This window comes from Populus euphratica, unplaced genomic scaffold, assembly GCF_000495115.2.
Source record: "Populus euphratica unplaced genomic scaffold, PopEup_1.0 scaffold99.1, whole genome shotgun sequence".
In the NCBI taxonomy this organism is placed as follows: domain Eukaryota; kingdom Viridiplantae; phylum Streptophyta; class Magnoliopsida; order Malpighiales; family Salicaceae; genus Populus; species Populus euphratica.
Genome location: NW_011499902.1, coordinates 1,177,138 through 1,199,219, shown reverse-complemented (window position 1 = coordinate 1,199,219; position 22,082 = coordinate 1,177,138). Strand labels below are relative to the sequence as shown.

Sequence of the window (22,082 nt, the reverse complement as noted above, 5' to 3'; positions counted from 1 at the left end):
AGCGGGAAGAGGAAGAAAGAAGGAAGAAAAAAAACATGCACGAGAGGTTGTAGAGAGGAGAGAGAAATCGACGATGACTCTTGGTGGTTAGCTAGTGGTTGAGTTGGCTTCCTATGGTGGAAAGACCGGTGGTGATGGTGATGGTGGCTGAAGACCACGATTGAGAAAGAAAGAAAGAAGAAAATTTGTAGAAATTAATTTTTTTTTTTGAAAATGAAAATCGATTTAATTTTTTTTTGAATTTTTAATAATTTTAGAGAAAATCGAGTATTTTAATTCTGGATTTGTATTTTACAGTGTAAATACATAACCAATATTATGCAAAATTGGTATAAAAATATGCAAGAAAACACAATTTTTTGAAATGATTTTTTTTTTAATTTTTAGATTTTTTTTTAAAAAAGAGTATAGTCCACTGCATGAACAGTGGAACTTCCTGGCATGGTGTAGATGGTTGGCTGGCAGGGAAGGGCAACCTGAAACCGGCAGTCGAAACAATGGTGGATTTGGCTGGAGCATCTGTAGATGGAAGAGGAAGAAAGAAGAAGAAAAAAAGCATGCGAGAGGTGCTGTAGAGAGGAGAGAGAAACTAATAGTGGCTCTTGGTGGTCGCCTGGTGGTTGAGTTGGCTTCCTATGGTGGAGCTGATGGCGAAAAGACTGGTGGTTGTTGTGGTGGTGGCCAAAGGCCACGATTGAGAAAGAAAGAAAGAAGAAAATTTGTAGAAATTGGTAGAAAAACTGGTTTTTTGACTGACTTTGGACCCGAATTTCTCCTTTATCAGGCTATCAAATCCACCTCTATTTACAGAAGGTGGAAAAGGAAATCTTGTATACGCTGGAGAAAAATTTCAGCTCTTGATTCAGATGAAAAGGATTCCAACCATTGGCTCAAAGTAGACATGACGCAATGTCAAATTGTCAAATATGCAACTGCAGGCTACTTGAGTTGGTCTATTTGGGGTGGTGCCACGTCCATTTATTTGCCAGTGAGCTAGTGCTGACCATACCCGGATGTAAAGTGATGTCTGGTGATCAGTTTTGTGCAAGTTTTGGCAAATTTGATGGACATTAGGTACATTAAATGCAGCTATTTCTCTTTTTTTTTGGACCAACTATTTCAGAGATTTAAAGAAGAAGATGAACAGTGCCAAAATCCTGTTTTTGGCCAAAATTCATTTCATTTCATTCCTTCCTCTTTCAATTGCTTTTAATTGAACCTTTAATTGATCATAGAATTTTTCAATTAAGGCCCTGATGAACTTTAATTAGAGCTCCGAAGTTACATGCCTATTGCGATATTATCCCTAATCTTAGATTTCTTCAATTTAACCCCTAATTGACCCCTAAACTTTAATTTTCTTGCAAGTTGTCCCATAATTTTGATCAATTAACTTGGTAAAAATTAAATTTGATCTCTTAAAATTTCAATCTTCTCAATTAAGCTAAAATTAGGCCCCCAAACTTAATTTTTCACCAACTAGGTGCTAAATAAAATTAATTTGACTCATTTCAAGTATAATTAAGTCCTTGCACTTAATTAAATCTTTCAATTGGATCCAAATTAATTCTTAAACATAATTAAAATTTAATTTTACCAATCAAATTGTTCTATTAAAAAATTTAATTATGTCCTTGGACTTAAGTTTTATGCAAATTCATCTAATAATCATTTAATTTGACTTGAATTTGTATTTTTTCTCTATTTTGAGCACAATGAGGTACAATTAGGCATTAAACTTCCTTAAAACATTGCAGCTTGATTCCCCGACCAGCTTTCTCCACATTGCCAACCTTTATTTTATTTTTTTGATTTTTTAATTTGAAAATAGGTGATTTTAAGGGAATTACCCAGAATTGGGTTATGACAACTATCTTCAAGATAATCCTTGTCTTCAAGATAATGATAGTTATCAGCTTTCAAATTTAATTCTTAATCAAATTCAAACTTCAAAAAAGAGAATAAGTTTGATTGAAACTTTATTTCTCACATACAAAGGGACTTTGACACTATAAATTCAGGCTTTACTGTATGCAAAAGAGAGAAGAAAAACAAATGCAAAATGAATAATACCAATTTTCCCAACAACGAGTGCCTACATCATTCTTCACTCAAGAAGTTGGCAACAACAATCCAATAGCAGGTAAGTTATTTCATCCCCTCCTTTTCACTTTTAATTACCCTCTTCTTGTAGCAAGTGTGCTTGAGTAGCTTGCGCACGCTTGTAAAGAAAATATACTGACCGGGTTACTAGTTTGAACTAGTAACCGAGCCGGTTTGGCTGGGCTAGATCTAGCCCAAAAATAAAAAAGAGTGGGTTGGGTGTGAGCTTTAGGCCTAGCCTGTCCAAATTGTGTTTGCTAAGGATGTGCTTGGCAAAACACACCCTTATGCCTTGGTCATAATTTTTATGCCTATTTTAATTTAATATTTGACTAAACAAATCCATTTTCAATAATAGAAAATTCCAAAAACATTTGGGGGCTCAATCTATCGAGTATTACTATTAAATGCAAATATGTTGTGCAATGTTTTTTTACTTACATCTAAAAAGGTCAAATACTAATAAAGGATAAGCAAGAAAAAAATGGCATAGAAAATTTTTTTTCAATTTTTTTTGTGTGAAAATATTCACTAACGCTAAAGTCAGGAGTATTGTAATTTTTTTGGATTTGTATAATATTTACCAACACTAGGTTGGAAATATTTGTAGAAATTATTCACTGATGCTAGAGTCAGGAACATGAAAGGAAAAATAAAAAAAGAAAGAAAAGAAGAACAAATTCTTAGCAATTTTAGACAAAGCCAGCAATGCAGCCTGTTTTAGTAGTTAGTTTAAGGGGTGATATCATCTTTTATTTTGTGTAACCAGTCTTGTACCATAGAATTTCTGTTGATCAGTTAGGGTTCCTAGTAACCATAATACTAGGTGACAATTTATTGAACAAGATATTTTCTTGAAAAAAATAATATGTTAGATATCTATTCTTTTTTCAATCGAGTAATTATTCTTTTAATTGGTTGCCGTGATATTTGGGTGTGACAATAAGAAAAACAGCTTGGACATGAACCGACTCCAATGAATTTATATTAGGAAACTTATATAAAGAAAAGGGACAGGGGAAAAAAGAAGAAAACAATTGTCTCTTTTTTGTTTTTATTTTGTAAGAGTCATATAACGCTAGCATGACTATGAAATTTGGTGAAACAACTTTCACTCATTTTCCTTGTGATCCTCAATTATGGTTTAAGGCTATTGCAAGTGATGGATTTGATAGGAATAAAGTTTATGGCATGCATATTATATCAGCCTAAGAAGTGAGTGCTGGTCAAACTATTCAACCTTAGGAACACATCGTAGAACTTTAATGAACTACTTTGAAAAAATGTTCAAAAACAACTGTTTATTGAGATACAGAATATAAAAATAGGAATGAGAGAAGATTTTAGAGTAGAAAAGAGAGCAGAAATCCAACAAAAAAAAAAAAAAACTGGAATGTATTAGCTTAGATAAGTTCATATATGAGTACCTTTTCCTCTCTCTTTACGAACTTTTCCTTCTCCTTGTGGAGTTTTTGGTTTAGGATGCTAAGAATTTTAATGTAATGTGAGCTTTGTGTAAGTATTTAATTTCACAAATTTATCTTAATCTATCACATGTCACGCGCATCCTTGTTTAATTTTATAAGAACAACTGAAAGATGACATATATACATTAGATATTATAAACAAACAAAAGTTTATAGTTTTATACACAAAAACAAAATTTGGTAATTTTATAAGAACAATTGAAAGATGACATATATATATTAGATAATATAAACAAACGAAAGTTTATAGTTTTATAGCAAAAAAACAAGTTGGGGTGTCAACTTAAGCTTGATACCATTTTGCAATGTCAATATTCACTTCAAGGATTAATTAATGCATCTAATTCTTCTCTCTTTTTTTTTTGTTTAATTTTCTTCATTTTAAATTTATCTTTATAAATTACGTCAATTTACTTTATATAACATAATTGTCATCTTAAATAAACGTTTTGATATTTAATTTATATTTAATTTTACAAGTTTTTATTTTTATTATTCTATAATTAAGTAAAAAAATAGTTTCTTTTTTAAAAGTTCCTAACTTAGAGTAGTCCATCACCAGGATCTTGAATTTAAATAGTTAAAATCGTGAAATCCGGATAGATCCAACATATCATCATCTCAGTATTAAAAGAAAAGGATAATCTTAATTTTTTTAAAGCTAAACCATATTTTTTTACCAATTATTCGAGTTATTTTTAAACACATCAAGTCAGCTGGTTACATTGAGAAAATGTTTTCATGGTTTAATTTTAAAGTTAAGTTAAATAGTAAATATAGATTTCAAGATTAACTTATTAATTTAGATTTAATAATAATATTAAATAATTTTCTATTACTTGAAATTTTTTTATAATCATTTTTTTTTAATTTAAGTTGCAATATATAGAGGACATGTAAACCAGAAAGATAACTAAATGGGTGTTTGTTTACACAATAGTTTTAGCTTTTAAAATAAACCGTGTAAGCTAGTCATTTGATAATATGACAAAAGCAATTTATTGTTCGGTGGTACGTACCCATAATTTTTTTCCTTAAGTCTCCGTTTCGCACACAGCAATTGGGAGTTGCTTCTTGTATAATTAACCTGGACGATGTTCACAATAGTGCCCATGCCAGGTGATGCAAGTGAATTATATAACTCTCTTGGCATCGCAAGAAGCATTCAGCTGGCACTGTTCACATAAACAGTACGAGGTGAATTTTTTTGGTACTGTTTACGTGAAAAGTGTTTATTGGACCGCATCCGACCTAATAAATTTTTTTTAAAATTGTGTTTTATTCAAAAAACTAGCGTTTAATTTTATTTAATAACACTATATAAATTAGAAGAACATTGCATGATGACGTAATATTTGTAGAATTTGTTTGCAATTTTAATTTTGTTTGATATTTTACCTGATTTTGTTACACGCTCAAAACACCATGGAAACTATAGTCCTTATCAGATGAATTTCTTACGTGATGAAATTGTAAATAAGTTAATGGAATAATAAAAAATATTTGATATAAAATATTATTTATTTAATAATAGAATAATGGTAGTTAAATTTACAATATTTAAATGAAAAATCATCAATATTAATATATATCTTTTTTAGTTATTTTATAATCTTAATTGGAAAAATATATTTAACAAAACACATTAAACTACTTTTTATTCAATCTTAATTTCAATCACAGTTTTAATCAAATATATATAAATACTAAACCAACCTTCACTGCAAATATTTTTTATAAAATAATTTTTTTCAAATTATAATTAAAAAAACAATCTCGACGATAACAAAAGGACTCAAATAATTGAATTCTAACTTTTATGTGATTGTTATGAAGTTCAAATATTGAAATCAAGATTTCTTTTGGTCCTATCTCATATCATTACTTTCTTGTCATTTTTTGTGTAGAAGACAGAAAATGATACAGAGAAAAGTGTGATAGAAAAATCAAAATGTAACACCTGATCCTACAGCTTTCTAAATAGACGGAAGCAGGCATGGGGGAAATCATATCCCATAAAGTAATCAAGTTCGTATCATTCCTTTCGTGACGTGTGGAATTTAAAAATAAAAAGAAATATTATTATTTAATAATGTGTTCCTGTACAGGCAGGGGCCAATATGTATTAAGGCCAAAATCGGCGGTTTAAATTTGGAATTTTGAGATTAGATTGAGTATTTAGGGTTAGTTATGACAGTTATACAACTGATTTATAAAATTACATAAAAGAATTTGAGTTTAACCTATTAATCACATCTAAAATTATAGTTTTTTATTGTCATTATGTTACATGATCATGACCAAATCTTCTCTTGAACTTAGCTCTATTCTATTGCTGATAAAAATATTTACAATGTTATCTACTGTTTGTGGTAAGTTTTCATGTAATTATGATAGAGTTTTATCTGTCTGTTTAAAATCTTGAATTTTTATTAATTCAGCTATATTATTAATCCTAAATATAAACCTCAAACCTTTATACTTAAAGTTTAAAGTTCCTTAGGGTTTAGGGTTAATGATTAGTATAAGTATTTAATATTTACTTTTAAGATTTAGAATTAGTGTTTAAGATTATGATTTGAGATTAGGATATTTTTTAAAGTTTGTATTTGAATTTAATTTTAGGTTACAACTATGATTGAATTTTAAATTCAAGGTGAATTGTTTATTATTATTATTATTATTATTATTAAAGTCATGATTACAACTCATAACTTTTAAGGTTACTTCTTCTTCTTCTTTTTTGTCAAATTCATGATTTTTTGTATCAAATTATATCCTATAAAGAAATCAAGTTCATATCTTTATTTTCGTGACAGCTGGAATTTTTTTTTAAAAAGAACTATTATTGCTTAATAATGTGTTCCCCTACAGGCACCGGCCAATATTAACTATCCACCAGCCAAAATCGGCTAGATTTGGAATTCTAGGATTGGGGTGAGTACTAGTTTAAATTTGGAATTCTAGGATTGGGGTGAGTACTTAGGGTTAGTGATGACGGTTATGGAACTGATTTGTAAAATTACAGGAAAGAATTTGAATTTAATCTATTAATAACATCTAGAGTTATAGTTTTTTATTGTCAATATTTTAGTCTGATATGATAAAATCTTTTCTTGAGCTTAACTCTAATCTATTGTTTATAAAAACATTTAAAACATTATCCACATATTTTGTTTTTTGACAAGTTTTCATGTAATTATTTTTTAGTTTTATTTGACTGATCAAAATCTTGAATTTTTATTAATTCAGCTACATTATTAACTCTAAATATAAACCCCAAACCCATATATTTAAAGTTTAAAGTTATTTAAAATTAATGATTAGTATCAGTGTTCAATGTTTATTTTTAAGATTTAGAGATTATGATTTGAGATTAGGGTATTCTTTAGAGTTTGCATTTGAATTTAATTTGAGGGTACAACTATGATTGAATTTTAAATTTAAGGTTACTTGTTTTTTTTTTTGTGGTCAAAGTCATGATTTTTTGTGTCAATTCATATCCCATAAAGAAATCAAGTTCATATCATTACTTTCATGACATGTGGAATTTTTAAAAAAAAGTGAATTATTATTACTTTATTATGTGTTCCCCTACAGGCACAAATATTAACTATTCATCGGCCAAAATCGGCAGTCTAGATTTGGAATTCTGGGATTGGGGTGAGTACTTAGGGTTAGTGATGTAGCCGCTACGGTTATAGAGCTAATTGGAAAGAATTTAAGTTTAATCTAATTAATAAGATTGAGAGTTATAGTTTTTTATTGTTATTATATTAGCTTTACACGACTAAATTTTCTCTTGAACTTAGCTTTATTTTACTGGCTTATAAAATCATTTACAGGAATGTTCATACATTCTGTTTATGACAAGTTTCAATGTAATTATGGAGGAACTTTATCTGACTATTTAAAATCTTGAATTTCTACTGATTCGGCTACATCATTAATCCTAAACACAAACCTCTAACCCCTATATTTGAGGTTTAGAGTTATTTGGGGTTAATGATTAAGATTAGTGTTTAATGTTTACTTTTAAGATTTAGGATTGGTGTTTAAGATTTTGATTTGAAATTAGAATATTCTTTCGTGTTTGCATTTGAATTTAAATTTAGGTTAAATCTAAGTTTGAATTTTAGGTGGAAGTTACTTGTTTTTTTTTCTTTTATCAAAGTCATGATGGTTACTTGTTTTTTGTTTTCGTCAAAAGTCATGATTTTCATTCATGATTTTTCAAAAGTTGTGTTTTATATTGATAGATTTTTTTAAAACTATGTTATTTTTTTAAAAAAATATTATCTATATTTTTTTATCTTAAAATTCTATTTTTTTTTTTTAAAATAAAGTTAAATTTTTTATTTTGATTTTTAATGACAAATATATAATTCATCCTTTTTGTGAATGCCATAACACAACTAAGTGAAATCCTTGTCAAATTAGCTTGCATTATTAAGGTAGTGTTTGTTTAGGAAATTACATGTGTTTTATTTAAAAGGTAGATACAATATATTTGATAATAATAATAATAAAAAATTACTATTCATGAATCTCATGGGATTTTACATTTGAAATGTATAAGATAAAAAAGCAAAGTAAGAATTGCTTTTTGCGCGGATGAAAATGCTAAATCATCCTCCATTATTTAGTGAATAGTGGAGCATGCCCCCACCATTCATGCGAATAGTGGAGGCATGCTCCACTGTTCCGATCGGATCTGATTCGATCCAAAGCTTAAAATATATTGAACGGGGTTTGATCTAGTAAAATAAAAAAGTATTTTTATTTTTTAATTGGATTTTATTTAAAAAATTAGTATTTAACATTATTCAATAACAGTACATATAACGAAAAATACTTGAACACATAACATTTGTAAAATTTGATATCAATCCCAAATTATAGATAGTTTAATAGAAGAATAAGAAATATTTTATATAATATATTATTTATTTCATAATGTAATAGCAATAGTTAAATCTATAATATTTAAATTAAAAAAATATTAATATTAATATATATTTTTAAAAATTATTTTATAACCTCAATTTTAATATCATTTTTAACTAAATATATTAAACTATTTTTTGTTTAACTTCAATTTCAACCATAATTTTAACCAATTATATATAAATATCAACTTAACCTTAATTAAAAATATTTTTTATAAGATAAGATATTTCTTAGTTACTCATTTCTTAGAAAAGATTTCTTAGGTTTGTTTTTTCCCCTCTTTGGGAAAAACTGGGATCCATGATTCCTAGAATAGAAATATTGTTGGAGTAACAGTGTATGAAAAGGAATGCAAGATATCTTGGAGACGAGGGAGGCTGCAGAAGCAGATTCAACGTGCTGCCCCATAAAGCCCTTTGGGTCTTCCTCAAGCCTAACACAATCGGCAGGGGCTAGATAGCTTATTTCCTGAATTGCTAAGCTCGTCATTGTTTTTTTAATCACATAAACCAAATTGTGATCATTTGGATTTTTCTGGATTAATAATAAACTTTTTTTTTATAAAGTTTTAAGTTAGAGTCTTGTGTATAATCCCAATCATTATTGGAAGAATTTTATCTTTTAATGAACCCAATCTGGCTCCTTCAAATTAGTCAAATTTACAACTTGTTTAACGGTATAGTGATTTTTAAATATTTTTTTGTGTCGAAATACATATTAATTATATTTTTTATTTTTAAAAAATTATTTTTAATATCATTATATCAAAACAATCTAAAATATACAAAATATATTAAATTTTAATAAAAAGTAAATTATTTTTTTTGAATTTGTTAAGAATACAGTTTGTGCACCGTATTCTCTAACCTATTTTTAGTAATTTTTTTAAATACTCTAGAAAAAAAAAAATATTAAATTGCATAACTCTTTTTAATTTCACTGTTTCAAGGACGAAAACATGATTTATATCACACAAAGAATTTCTAATCTTGAGTTCCATAAGCTAGTTCGCAGTGCAATCAATTTCAAATCAAAATCAAGAAAATTTTATAATTTTAAAGCTGTAATTACAGGATGCTTTCACTGATTGAGCTTGGTTGATTGGGACGTCTGAAGGGCTTGGAAAGCTAACCTGCAAGTGGGCAAATGCTTTGTCTTTGCCAAAGATAACCTTCAATACGTAACCATACAATTAAGCTCAGAGAGATTGGCATATGATCTAGCATTCAGTCCATCAATCAACATTTCCAAGCTAGTTGGCTTCCACTTTTTTTTTGTTTTTTCATAATTAAGAAAAATTCTATTCTGGAACTTGTACAAAATGTTTCACTTCATCCTTCTACCTAGTTTGATAAAAAAAAAAAAGATTCAAAAGAATTAGAATTATATTTAATATAAAAATAAAATAAAATAAGATAGTAAGAGATGTGATTAAAAAGAAAACAATTATAAAAAGAATTCAAAATAAATAAAGACCAATAAAAAAAATAAAGACCAAAATTAAAAAAAGAACAAATAAAAGGACCACTTTTAATGTTTAGCTAACAAGTTGAGATGAGAAAAAAGAGAGGAAAAAAAAAAAAAAAACACTTCAAAACTGCTTGATTGCTGTAATTTTCACCACGCGAGCCACTCCATCTATTGAACGCTTCAAATGACATGGCAATTGGGTCTTTTTGACTACCATATGACGTGCATGTATTGCTCATTTATTGTGCATGTATCAATTATTTTTTAATTATTAAAAAACTGATTTGCTCCTATTTCAAATAAATTATAACGAATTAATTATTATAAAAATACAAAAATAATCTTGTACTCCTAATAAAACAAGTGAGTTGCATATAATAAAACAAGTGAGTTGTATATTATTTTTGAGTGGTTTGTGTGACCGACTATAGTTATCATTAATGATTTTTTTATGTTATTGAATTTATTTTGTTAAATTTTTTAAATTATTTTGATAATGTTATAATTAAAATTTTAATATACTTTGAAGTATTTTTTTTCTCTTCACAAGTTATAATGAAAAAAAATAAAAAACCATGTAGATATACTAAAATTCTAATAACAACATTATTAATACCATAAAAAATGTTAGACCATACAATGAATGAAACAACATTAATAAATGTCACCACTAATGAATTAGACATCATTTGGAAATATGATGCAAAGTGTGTTCTATGAAAATTTACTTTTTATTTAAATTTACTTTTTTAAAATTTTTAAATTTTTTTAATATAATGATATCAATAATAATTTTAAAAAAATATAAAAATATTATTTTAATATATTTCTAAATAAAAAAATATTTTAAAAACAACTACTCCTATACTTCCAAACAACTTCTTAAAGTAAATCATTTAAATTGGAGATATGATCAATGATTTGCTAAATTATATTAAGTAATGCTCTAAAATGTGTGTTAAGTACTATTACTTTTCTCTTCTTTTTTTTTTTTGACTATAGTTATTATTAATGGTTTTTTTATGTTATTGAATTTATTTTGTTAAATTTTTTAAATTATTTTGATAATGTTATAATTAAAATTTTAATATACTTTGAAGTATTTTTTTTCTCTTCACAAGTTATAATGAAAAAAAATAAAAAACCATGTAGATATACTAAAATTCTAATAACAACATTATTAATACCATAAAAAATGTTAGACCATACAATGAATGAAACAACATTAATAAATGTCACCACTAATGAATTAGACATCATTTGGAAATATGATGCAAAGTGTGTTTTATGAAAATTTATTTTTTATTTAAATTTAATTTTTAAAAATTTTTAAAATTTTTTAATATAATGATATCAATAATAATTTTAAAAAAATATAAAAATATTATTTTAATATATTTCTAAATAAAAAATATTTTAAAAACAACTACTCCTATACTTCCAAACAACTTCTTAAAGTAAATCATTTAAATTGGAGATATGATCAATGATTTGCTAAATTATATTAAGTAATGCTCTAAAATGTGTGTTAAGTACTATTACTTTTCTCTTCTTTTTTTTTTTTTGTTTTTCCTTCATTTTTTTTCATTTCCCCTCTTTTTTTTTAGGTTTTACATGTTTGTTTTTTCTTTCTTTCTCAAGATTGTCTTTTTTTTTATTCTTTTTTGTTTTTGTGTTTTTTTAATTATTTTTATTGATTTTTTTAATATTGAACTGGTTGAAAATTTAGTTTATAATTCTTTTTAAAACATTATGGATTGTTACAATGTTTTTATGAAAATTTATTTTTTATTTAAATTTAATTTTTAAAAATTTTTAAAATTTTTTAATATAATGATATCAATAATAATTTTAAAAAAATATAAAAATATTATTTTAATATATTTCTAAATAAAAAATATTTTAAAAACAACTACTCCTATACTTCCAAACAACTTCTTAAAGTAAATCATTTAAATTGGAGATATGATCAATGATTTGCTAAATTATATTAAGTAATGCTCTAAAATGTGTGTTAAGTACTATTACTTTTCTCTTCTTTTTTTTTTTTGTTTTTCCTTCATTTTTTTTCATTTCCCCTCTTTTTTTTTAGGTTTTACATGTTTGTTTTTTCTTTCTTTCTCAAGATTGTCTTTTTTTTTATTCTTTTTTGTTTTTGTGTTTTTTTAATTATTTTTATTGATTTTTTTAATATTGAACTGGTTGAAAATTTAGTTTATAATTCTTTTTAAAACATTATGGATTGTTACAATGTTTTCATGCATATTTTTTTTATGATTTTTTTAAATAATTTTTATTGATTTTATTTTTTTATATTGAGTTGGTTGAGAATTTTACTTTATTGTTTTTTCTTTCAAATATCGTGGATTCCTACAATGTTTTTCTTCATATTTTTTTTTCAAAATTATCTTTGTCAATTTTTTTTATAATATTGAACTGATTGAGAATTTAACTTTAAATTTTCCCCACATGTTTTTTTCTCTATTTTTTTTCTTTTTGCTTTTTTTTTCCAAAATTGTCTTCTTCTTTTTGTGATTTTTTTTGTGTTTTTTTTCTAGAATTTTGTTGTTGATTTTTTTTGTTAATATTAAGTTGGTTGAGAATTTAGCTTCGTAATTTTTTCTTTAAAACACTATGGATTGTTACAGTATTTCCTCACATGATTTATTTCTGTTATGGTTTTTTTCAAAATTTTATTTCTTTATTTCTGTTATGGTTTTTTTCAAAATTATCTTTATCGATTTTATTATTTTTAACATTGAGCTATTTCAGAATTATAATTTTAGATTTCCTCATTAAACACTATAAATTGCTATAGTATTTTTCTACATAATTTTTTTTCCTTTTGTTTTTTGTTATTATTTTTTTAATTTTATTTTTTAATTGTTTTTCCTTTTGTTTTTTGTTATGATTTTTTTAAAATTATTTTTTTAATTTTATTTTTTAATATTAAATTAATTAAAATTTTAACTTTATAATTTTTTCTTTAAAAATATTATAGACTACAATAGTTTTTCCCGTATAATTTTTTTTTTTATAATTTTTTCTATAAATTTATAACAATATATAAACATGCCAGGAGACCTTGTAATCACGCGGACATTGGATCTGCCTATCTCTATATTTTGTGTATCCTATTATTTTCCGAATTTTGTTATGTGCTAAATTCCAAAAAAATAAATCTTGAACGTTGAATCTACACGTCTCTCTCCACCTTCTCCATGAAGATTTTCAGCCTCCCTTTTCACATGGTCCATGAAAATTTTCTCATTTTTTCTGCTGGTAAATTATATCATAGCCTGTGAAGTTTCTCGGGATTTTCGTTTTATGATTGGGTTATTTGATAAACTATGTTGTGGCATGGTTTGGTCAACTGATTGACAAAAACCCTTCGAGTTCAAAGTTTGCTGTTGGTTCTCCTTGTCTTGTAAAGCTTGCTTGGAACTTGTATAGTTCAATTCATTAGTACTTTTGGATTCGCAAGAGAGTTTGTGAGAGTGAAGAAAATGATGGAAGCTTTTCTTGCTTCAGTTCAGAAAAACATAAAATCTGAAGGAGAGGAAGTGAAATCTGCAATACTACATCTATTGAAGCTTATAGCGCTGGCTCTCCCCGGTTTAATTCTTGCTCACCCAAAAGTACAACTTGTCCCTAAAGCTACTTTCAAGCTCCTTAGCAAGCTTGTTTTTGCTTTGTTCTTGCCTTGCTTAATATTCACTCAGCTTGGTCCATCCATTACTCTCAAGGACATTGTTCAGTGGTGGTTCATTCCTGTAAATGTAATCATTAGTACTTCCATTGGTTGCATATTGGGTTGCTTGGTGGTGTTTATATGCCGGCCACCGAGGGAGTTTGTTCGGTTCACAATCATCATGACTGCTTTTGGCAACACTGGCAATATTCTACTGGCAGTAGTTGCATCAGTGTGTCACAGTTCTGATGCTCCTTTCGGTCCGGATTGTTATGGAAATGGTATTGCTTATGTATCCTTTTCTCAATGGGTTTCTGTTATTCTCGTTTACACACTTGTTTACCACGTGATGAAGCCCCCATTGGAGCAGTATGAGATTGTTGATGAAGAGATAGTGATTGAGTTAGTTCCTGCTGATCTCAGTGAGCCTCTCCTTGTAGAATCTGAGTTGACAGGAATAGAAGAAAAGGAAACTGAACATAGCAAGACGCCTTTGATTCCTAGGCTCTTCAATAGCGTCTCTGGCATTTCACAAACAAATTTTCCTGATCTTGAAGCAATAGAAGAGGGAAGAGAGGAGGGAGGTGAAAGTAGCTCCAAGTTCATTAGGTGCTTGGCGGAACCTAGGGTGGCTAGAAAGATTAGAGTTGTTTCTGAACAGACACCAATTCACCACATTCTTCAGCCTCCAACAGTTGCTTTTTTCTTAGCTATGGTTATTGGAGTGATCCCTGCTCTCAGACATATGGTTTATGGTGCCTATGCTCCTCTTGAAGTTATCACAGATAGTTTAGGTACGATGGCTGATGCCACAGTGCCTTCTGTCATGCTTATTCTTGGGGGAATGCTTGGTGAGGGTCCAAATGAATCGAAACTCGGGATTCGGACCACGATTGGCATTATTGTTGCAAGGCTGTTGGTGCTTCCTGTAATTGGAATTGGGGTCGTCTATTTGGCTGATAAATGGAATTTCTTAATTACCGGGGACCGATTGTACCAGTTTGTGCTTTTGCTGCAATACACTACACCTAGTGCCATTTTGTTGGGAGTTATTGCAAGCTTGAGAGGTTATGCAGTTAAGGAGGCTTCGGCACTCCTGTTCTGGCAGCATGTGTGCGCTGTGCTCTCTCTCTCGATATATATCATTGTCTACTTTAAACTGCTGTTTTCGTATATCTAAGGTTTTTCTTTAACCTTCATGTTTAAAGCTTCCCAGTTAAATATATAAATTTATGCACTGGGCATGAGTTTCTGATTAAGATGAACACAGAACCTTATTTGAGCATAAATGATTTGTGTAATTGGTAAAAGGATGTGTATGCTAATCAAACTGCATTTAATGAAACTTGCAAGATTCAGTAGGATAGGAAATGTCCATTTGCTTAGTCTGTTGGCATTAGCTCAAGTGGTACATGGAAATCTGAAGTTTGAACTATCAAATGAACATTAAAAAACGCATGGATCCGATCAACAAATTGCCAGCTTGAAAGTGTTAAACCCTGCCAGAACGTGTCATTGATTAGCAGTTCGTGTACCTGCGTTGTTTTTCTTTTTCTTATTTATTAGTCCACATTAGCTAAATGAAATCCTTCAACCATACCAGAGAGCATCTTACTAGAGGATACAACAGACTGGGATTTGTTTAGTTGCTGAACTGCACTTTCATTGCACTAGTTCCTTGCTGATAATCCCTGATACACCTAGTTAACTTACCTTGTTGAGGTCATTCCAAACCTGTAGAGTTCCTCGCATAGCAGAGGATGGTTGAGCTTCCAGTGCCAAAAGTATTATTCTCTTGATTCATTTAGAGATTTCAAATTTGAGACCAAGCTACCTGGAGTCATAGATAGGGATTAAGATGTTTAATATTACCCTACAACTCTAAAAGAACTGGGGTTTTTGCCACCGCCGCTGTGTTTGTCTTCATTTCTCTGTTTTTGTCTCTGGAAAGATCAGTAACCAGACATGTATCCCCTTTTTCATTATTTTTATCTTTATACCGATATGCTTTCTCTCCCCAAAACCACAAACATGCATCTGAGATTTAAAAAATGGCTCATCAATTATGCCTCTCTGAATATAATAAGAAAGAGAGGGGAAGAGAGAGTTGATAGGGTTTTATAAAGAGGTGAAAGTGGAAAGTTAGAAAGGGAGGGAGGTGACGACTAGTCGGACTATTAATTCCTCTGCTACTACTTACTCTCCCCTGTGCGAAACAGTTTCTTTCTTTCTTTTTTGCTCCTTTACTTTTCCTTTTCATTTGCTCTCTTTTCCCTTTCCTGTCTCTTGTTATAATTATGATGTCTCCCGTTTTATGTGAGGGTTGTGCTCTCTGGGGAGGGTGGATGGATCATGTGACATGTTTCAGTGTTGGGCTGGTAGGTGCTAAATTGCATCGCTGAGGTGAGTGAATTTTTTTTTTATGTTTTTTTATTTGTTTTTGTTCTTAGGATAACAATAGCTTTTCATTTTGGTTTTGTTTCCCAGGATTGATGAATAAAGATGCTTTACAAGATAAGTTTTATTCTCTGTTTATATGTTTTCCATCTTTTTTTTATCTGTTTACATTTAAGCATTTTTATGTGTGTTTTTTGATCAATTGACAGTAGAAATTGATCCAGTTGAAGTAAGGCAAATAACTAATATGATTGTAGGGTTGTGGGAAAGAATATCGTTGCTGAGCTTCCTACAGTGGGATTCCTTCTTGCTGCCTAGCTGATATCAATGCCCTTTCCGGAAAAAAGAAGAAAAAAAAAAAGAACAGGTTTTGGTGTAGTTGCACGAGAACAAAGACTGAAACTTTGGGGCATGCGTATAACTCCAGCTTATTGAAGTAGAGTTGTGCTAATTATGTTATTTTCAACATTCTTTTAGCTGTCATATTTGCAGATTCTGTTTAGAAAAAAGTTGCATGTAAGCTTTAGATCATGAACTTCCTATATATTCCCATAAGCACATATAATTACCTGAATAAGATCTAGGTTTGAAGAAGTCTATTAATTCCTTGACAGTCACCAAGTTTGCAGCTTTTAATTTTGTAATATCATTGTTTATATCATCAACTAACAAATGCCAACCTCATTTCAAACCATAACTTTTTTTATCCTCCATTTAATGTCATTAAAATGAATAAATATTTCTTGATATGGCACTGCACTGACGAAAAAAGAAGCTAAAGGCCATTATTTATTCTAGATTAGATTTTTGTTTTTTGAGAGTTCAATGTCAAACTTGATTCAAAATTTCAACTGGGGTTGTCTTCTTTGAATTTAAATGCACCTGCGTCACTTTTCAGGTGGATCATGTCCATGCGTTTAACAAAGACTGAATCCTTCCTTGCTTGGAATGATTGATTTGTAGCAACATGACCTTTCATTTGTATCTAGAAGAAATGATGAGCTAGCATTCATCACGATCATGACTGCATGACAATTTGAAATCTAAAACATTGATATAGTTGACACACGGATCCTAATAATTAAAATCTAAAATTAATTTTTCTGTTTTTGTTAGCATCATTAATAAATTTTAAATTGATGTGTGTTCTATCGACAAGTCAATTTTTTCTTTCTTTTTTGATTATGGGAAATAGTAGAGGGGTTTGACCTTGGATGCATACAGTTTCATCATAATGTTCAAATGAACGTCTATTAACTGATTCGACGCAATGGTTATGAAGAAGAATTCAATTAATCCTTTAAAAAGCAGAACCAAAAGCAAAGATGCTAGAGCATTACTACATGTAGTAAAGTTATTCCTTGAGCTGCAACTCCTTCTTTACTGTACAACCTCCTAGAAATGATAACATAGTTATTCTCAGTAAAAGTTTTATGGCTTTTCAAGTGAAGGTTTTATGCAAAGACAGAAATTCATGCTATCATGACGAAGATGGAAAGAATATTTTTGTGTCTTTTAGCCATGTTCAAATTTGAGATCTCCAATAATGATGCAGATGCGAGATAATAGAACTGGGAATGGATTGTTCATGTTGTGTCCACCTTGTTAGGTCAATTGGCGTTGTTTATTTTTAGTTTTGCAGTTACGAAACTGATTCTGTTTTCACACTGAATGTCATGCTGTCTGTATGAGAAATGAATCTATGCTTTCCTTTTACAATTGCAAGCATTTTTTCCAGGATGCTCTTTCTTTCTTTTTTTTGTTCTTTGGTCTGATTTGAATAGGTTATGATCCCCTTGGTTTTACCACTGTTGTCACAATCCTCGACTACAACGGCCTCATGCTATTGTAAATTACAGTTATTGTAAATGTTTCAGCTGAAATCAGATAGCCAACCGACATCCAAGAAAGGCAAATGCATAGACTGGTTTGTGCTTTTACCTACTGTTTTTAGGTGGCGGCCTGATCTATTTCCTTTTTTTCCATATAATTCCGTTTTATTCCTGCCTATTCATCAATTTCCTTTGATGTATGTGTCCCTTTCATAGCCACCAAGATCAAATAAGTGGTTTTAACAGTACAATGTAATTGCAATTGCTTTTTTCATCTGCAGTTGGTGGTTGGGATTATTGTTATGTGAGTGCTGGAGCTTATATGCCCTGAAAGATTACAAAGTCTGTGGATGCTGAACTGTTAAAAGGAAGTAACCAGATGAATTGGACATGGATGGCATCTATGCTCTTTTGTGTTATCATCCACAATTTTCCAGCAATATGGATATAGCACGTTCCATAAGATTAATTTGCTGTAGTATTACAATTATTGCTGGAGACTGAGTAGTGTGAACTTAATTTTTATTATGATTTCATTCCTTTCCTTTCCTTTAATCTTTGCTGGATTCTCCTTCTCAGTGATTTCCAAAACAATTTCTTGCATGTTTGCAGAGACACTCTGCAGTTTTGCAGGCCCTAGGTATGGATGAAGATGACATGCCAGAAATCAATGATGAAACCATTCTTGATGAAGAAGCCATGGCTAGGTAAGGTCAAATTTAACTTCTTATCTTTTACTGCATCCACCATTCTTTCATTATGTGCCCTTCATGCGGATCTTAACAATCATTTTTGTCTTCTTGAAAAATGTTCATATTTATGGTCCACTGGCTAGGAGCTGTCAAAGCATTTGAAGAGTTCAAGCTTTCTATCTATGGAGAGAATGATGATGAGGAAAGTGCCATTGGCATTGGAAAAGCAAACGATGCCGCCAAAAAAAAAAAAAAACAGTTGCTGAAAATGCAGCTAAGGAGTCTGAAAACTACAACTGGCCAGATCTGATTGATAATGGACATGATACTCGTGTTTCACCTCAGTAAGTTTCTCTTTAGCAAATTTTTAGAACTAGATTAAAGTTTAGGAGTTAACAAGTCTATTGAATGCGTTGAAGGCTGAATAAAACCTCACTGGTAGTCTAAGTTGAATTTTGAACTTTTATTCTTCCACAAATGTAAACTTTTAAGGGCTTGGTCATGTTCTTGCAAGCTCACGGTGACGCCAAGTATAGCTAAGCTGTTTCTTACGACGTGCAGATATCCAAATTGCATACCACTTGCTAGTTTTTTGTTGATTGCAAGATGTTAAAATAGGAGTGATCTATATTTGCTGGTCGAGTTCTACTCAAAACTTGGAAGATATGGAAAATAATATTTTGGTAGCTGGGCCCTTTGAGACTCACGGTGTTGTTAGCCATGGCATGAGAAAATGCAATACTGTAAGATAATAATAGGGTTTCCAGCTTATTTGGTTTCATTTAAGGAAGTGATCCTATGCTCTTATGATTGATATAAAAGTTTCAAGGAAATTAGGATCATCTCTATGCTGGCATAACCTCATTATTGAAATTTTCTTCTTTCCCCTCATTTATCCGACTCTTCAGTCCTCCTTTCAGTCAAGAGAAGAGGGAAAATACTATGAGGGGAAATCTGAATCATAACAAAGAAAGAAAGAGAATAAAAATAAGCACTTGGAAGTTGGAGAATTAATGATCTCTCACATCTTGAAACCACCTGATTACTCTGAGTTTGTTGAAGTTGATCCACCAAGAATATTTGCCAGAGTACTTCTTTCCTCTTCTATTCTCTCTGTTTGTGTGTTTCTTCTTTCAATTGTAAGCTTGATTTTGGGGTTTTATTTTGTTCTTGCACTACAATGATAGCCTTAGCAGGGAGCTTCAAAGACCTTGTATGAATCCCATTTATAAATTTTCTTTTCCCGTATGTTTGCCGCCTTAATTTTCTTTGCTTGAGTTTGATGGATGCTCATGTCTTGTTTTTGCGAAAGTTGGAATCTTTTGTAGTCTTTCTGTGGGTTCTTGATAATGGTTTGTTGATTGATTTAGGCAAGCATAGAGCAGTGAAGGGATTGAAGCTGCTAGGAACCAAGTCAGCCTCAGTTGTTTCTTGAAAACCCTGAAGATTTTGGAAGATTCTACTGTGAGTTTTTGGTAATGGTTTGCTGATTGTGACTGAAATGTTCACTTCTTGGACTTTAAGACAACAAGAATTTTTCAAACACTAATGATTCCATGGCCCATTCTTTACTTTTCTGCTGATTATGCTTTGTGTCTTTTGAATTGTTTGTAATCTTATGATTATATTCTCTTCGCTTTTCTGGTCTTTCATAGGTATAGACTAGAGCACAAAAGAGCTAACATTAGAGCTGTGAAGCATTGGTGCAGGCAGATCTTGAGAGGGATTCTTTACTTCCATAGCCACGACCCCCCTATTATCCAAAGAGGTCTGAATTGTCATGTTTTTGTGAATGGGAACCAAAGAGAAGTGAAGATTGGAGATCTTGGCCTAGGTGCACTTATTACATAATAGCATGCTTCTTACATAAAAATGTATCCTTTTTTTCCCCATCCTCTCTTCATGGATATTTTTCTACTACTAATCTTTTTTGTATGTCATTTCTCACCTATTTGTGATCAGTGATTCGCTTAATGACGATTGTGAACCCCCCGCAGCGAATCGAGGGGAAAGCCAGCTAGTTAGATTCCAAACTTTGTTGGTTGTTTGTGCACGGTATAATTAATATATTTAGGATTCCTTGCACATGTCTGAATTCTAGACCATGCTCAGATTTGACAGATGGAGGGTGTCTTTACAGGACATCATAGATAGTTGCTAAAAATGTTCCTGATTTATTCTGAATTGATTTGCACTTCAACATTTGAAGGTTCTTTTGGGATGCCTTGCATGTGTCAAGAGCATCTGAAGCTTTCAATATTAAAAAAATAGATAGATTCTTGTATGATCAAAGATATAATCACAGTTAGTGTAAAAATGCAGCTCAATCATTAGTTCCAAAAGTAATTTTATTAACTTTGCAAGTCAATGATTTCTTGAAAATCTCAGTTGAAGTTGTAACCCTGCAAGATTTTTCCTTTCCTTTTTCCCAGCACATGAAGACTTTTGAGCTTGACGGGAAAGTCAACAATTTAATCATCTAGACTTTCGAGGGCTAATTTCAGTCATAATTTGATCATACCAGATTTATCAACGGGATGATTCAATTGCTTTCTGCACTGTCTGCTATAACCTCCAGAACATAAATTCTTGCACGGCTAGGAAACCATTGGTAATGTGATGCTACTCTTACCTTATCCTTCCATATTTATCTAGGGCCTCTTGCTGTATTTACCACCATACATTTGTTGTAAGAACTTGTGCCCGCACAATGATAATGAACTTGATTTTTCTTCCTGTGTCCTTCACTTGAATTCACTTTTTCAGGATTAATTTTAATAATTAAATTGTAAAAGAATGCAATTGAAAATAAATAAATTGTACATGAGTATTTTTATATATTATTTCTATTTTTTCAATTCACATAAATTATATTAATTTTAATATATGTGTGTGATTCAATTTAAGTACATGGAGTATAAAATGATAGGTAGTCTTAAAGCTCTAAAGTTACTTTCAGTTTACTCAATTACCATAAAAAATATTTTGAGAGTTAGGGACCATAAAAATAATTGTAAATATTTTTAAATCATCTACCTCTAATGAAGTTGCCTGCACTTTAATAACACAAGTATGCAGACTAAATACTTGCTTAACATATTTGTAAAACAATATCATCTGATAATTATTATATTACAATTATAATTATATATATATATAAAAGACCTAAAAATGCAGTGGTTTCTCTATAATTTTTTTCAATGTGCAAGCTCTCAACTTTGGGTTACAATAGTGATCTTTTATTTGATTATCAAACTTTTTTAAAAAATTTTATTGTATTCTTACACACTACTATCAGAAAATTAGCAAAAACAAACAATAATATTAATGGAAAAATTTTGTTGCTATATTATGATGATCTTTACTGACAGAATTTTTCATCTTTGTATCTATCGGTAAACATCATTAGAAAAATTTTCTTGGTATATATCGAGGAAATAATAAAGGGTATTATAGTGGG

At 29.8% G+C, this 22,082-nt stretch overlaps 1 protein-coding gene across 11 annotated transcripts; it reads left to right on the top strand.

The window, feature by feature from the left end:
• Positions 1-13,149: 13,149 nt before the first annotated feature.
• Positions 13,150-21,352, top strand: LOC105133051 (uncharacterized transporter YBR287W-like). 11 transcript variants are annotated; one of them, XM_011036855.1, is made up of 8 exons: positions 13,150-16,104; positions 16,189-18,052; positions 18,165-18,166; positions 18,212-18,637; positions 18,766-18,966; positions 19,993-20,086; positions 20,278-20,677; positions 21,055-21,352. In XM_011036855.1, exon 1 carries the CDS (start codon positions 13,517-13,519, stop codon positions 14,879-14,881), a length of 1,365 nt encoding a protein of 454 aa, XP_011035157.1. In that variant the 5' UTR covers positions 13,150-13,516; the 3' UTR covers positions 14,882-16,104; positions 16,189-18,052; positions 18,165-18,166; positions 18,212-18,637; positions 18,766-18,966; positions 19,993-20,086; positions 20,278-20,677; positions 21,055-21,352. The 11 variants fall into 11 exon arrangements, with proteins under 11 accessions (XP_011035157.1, XP_011035163.1, XP_011035162.1 ...); XM_011036861.1 differs by lacking the exon at positions 21,055-21,352 and having other exon boundaries at positions 18,212-18,439; positions 18,543-18,637; positions 20,278-20,826; XM_011036860.1 differs by lacking the exon at positions 21,055-21,352 and having other exon boundaries at positions 13,150-14,882; positions 16,356-18,052; positions 20,278-20,860.
• Positions 21,353-22,082: the final 730 nt, after the last annotated feature.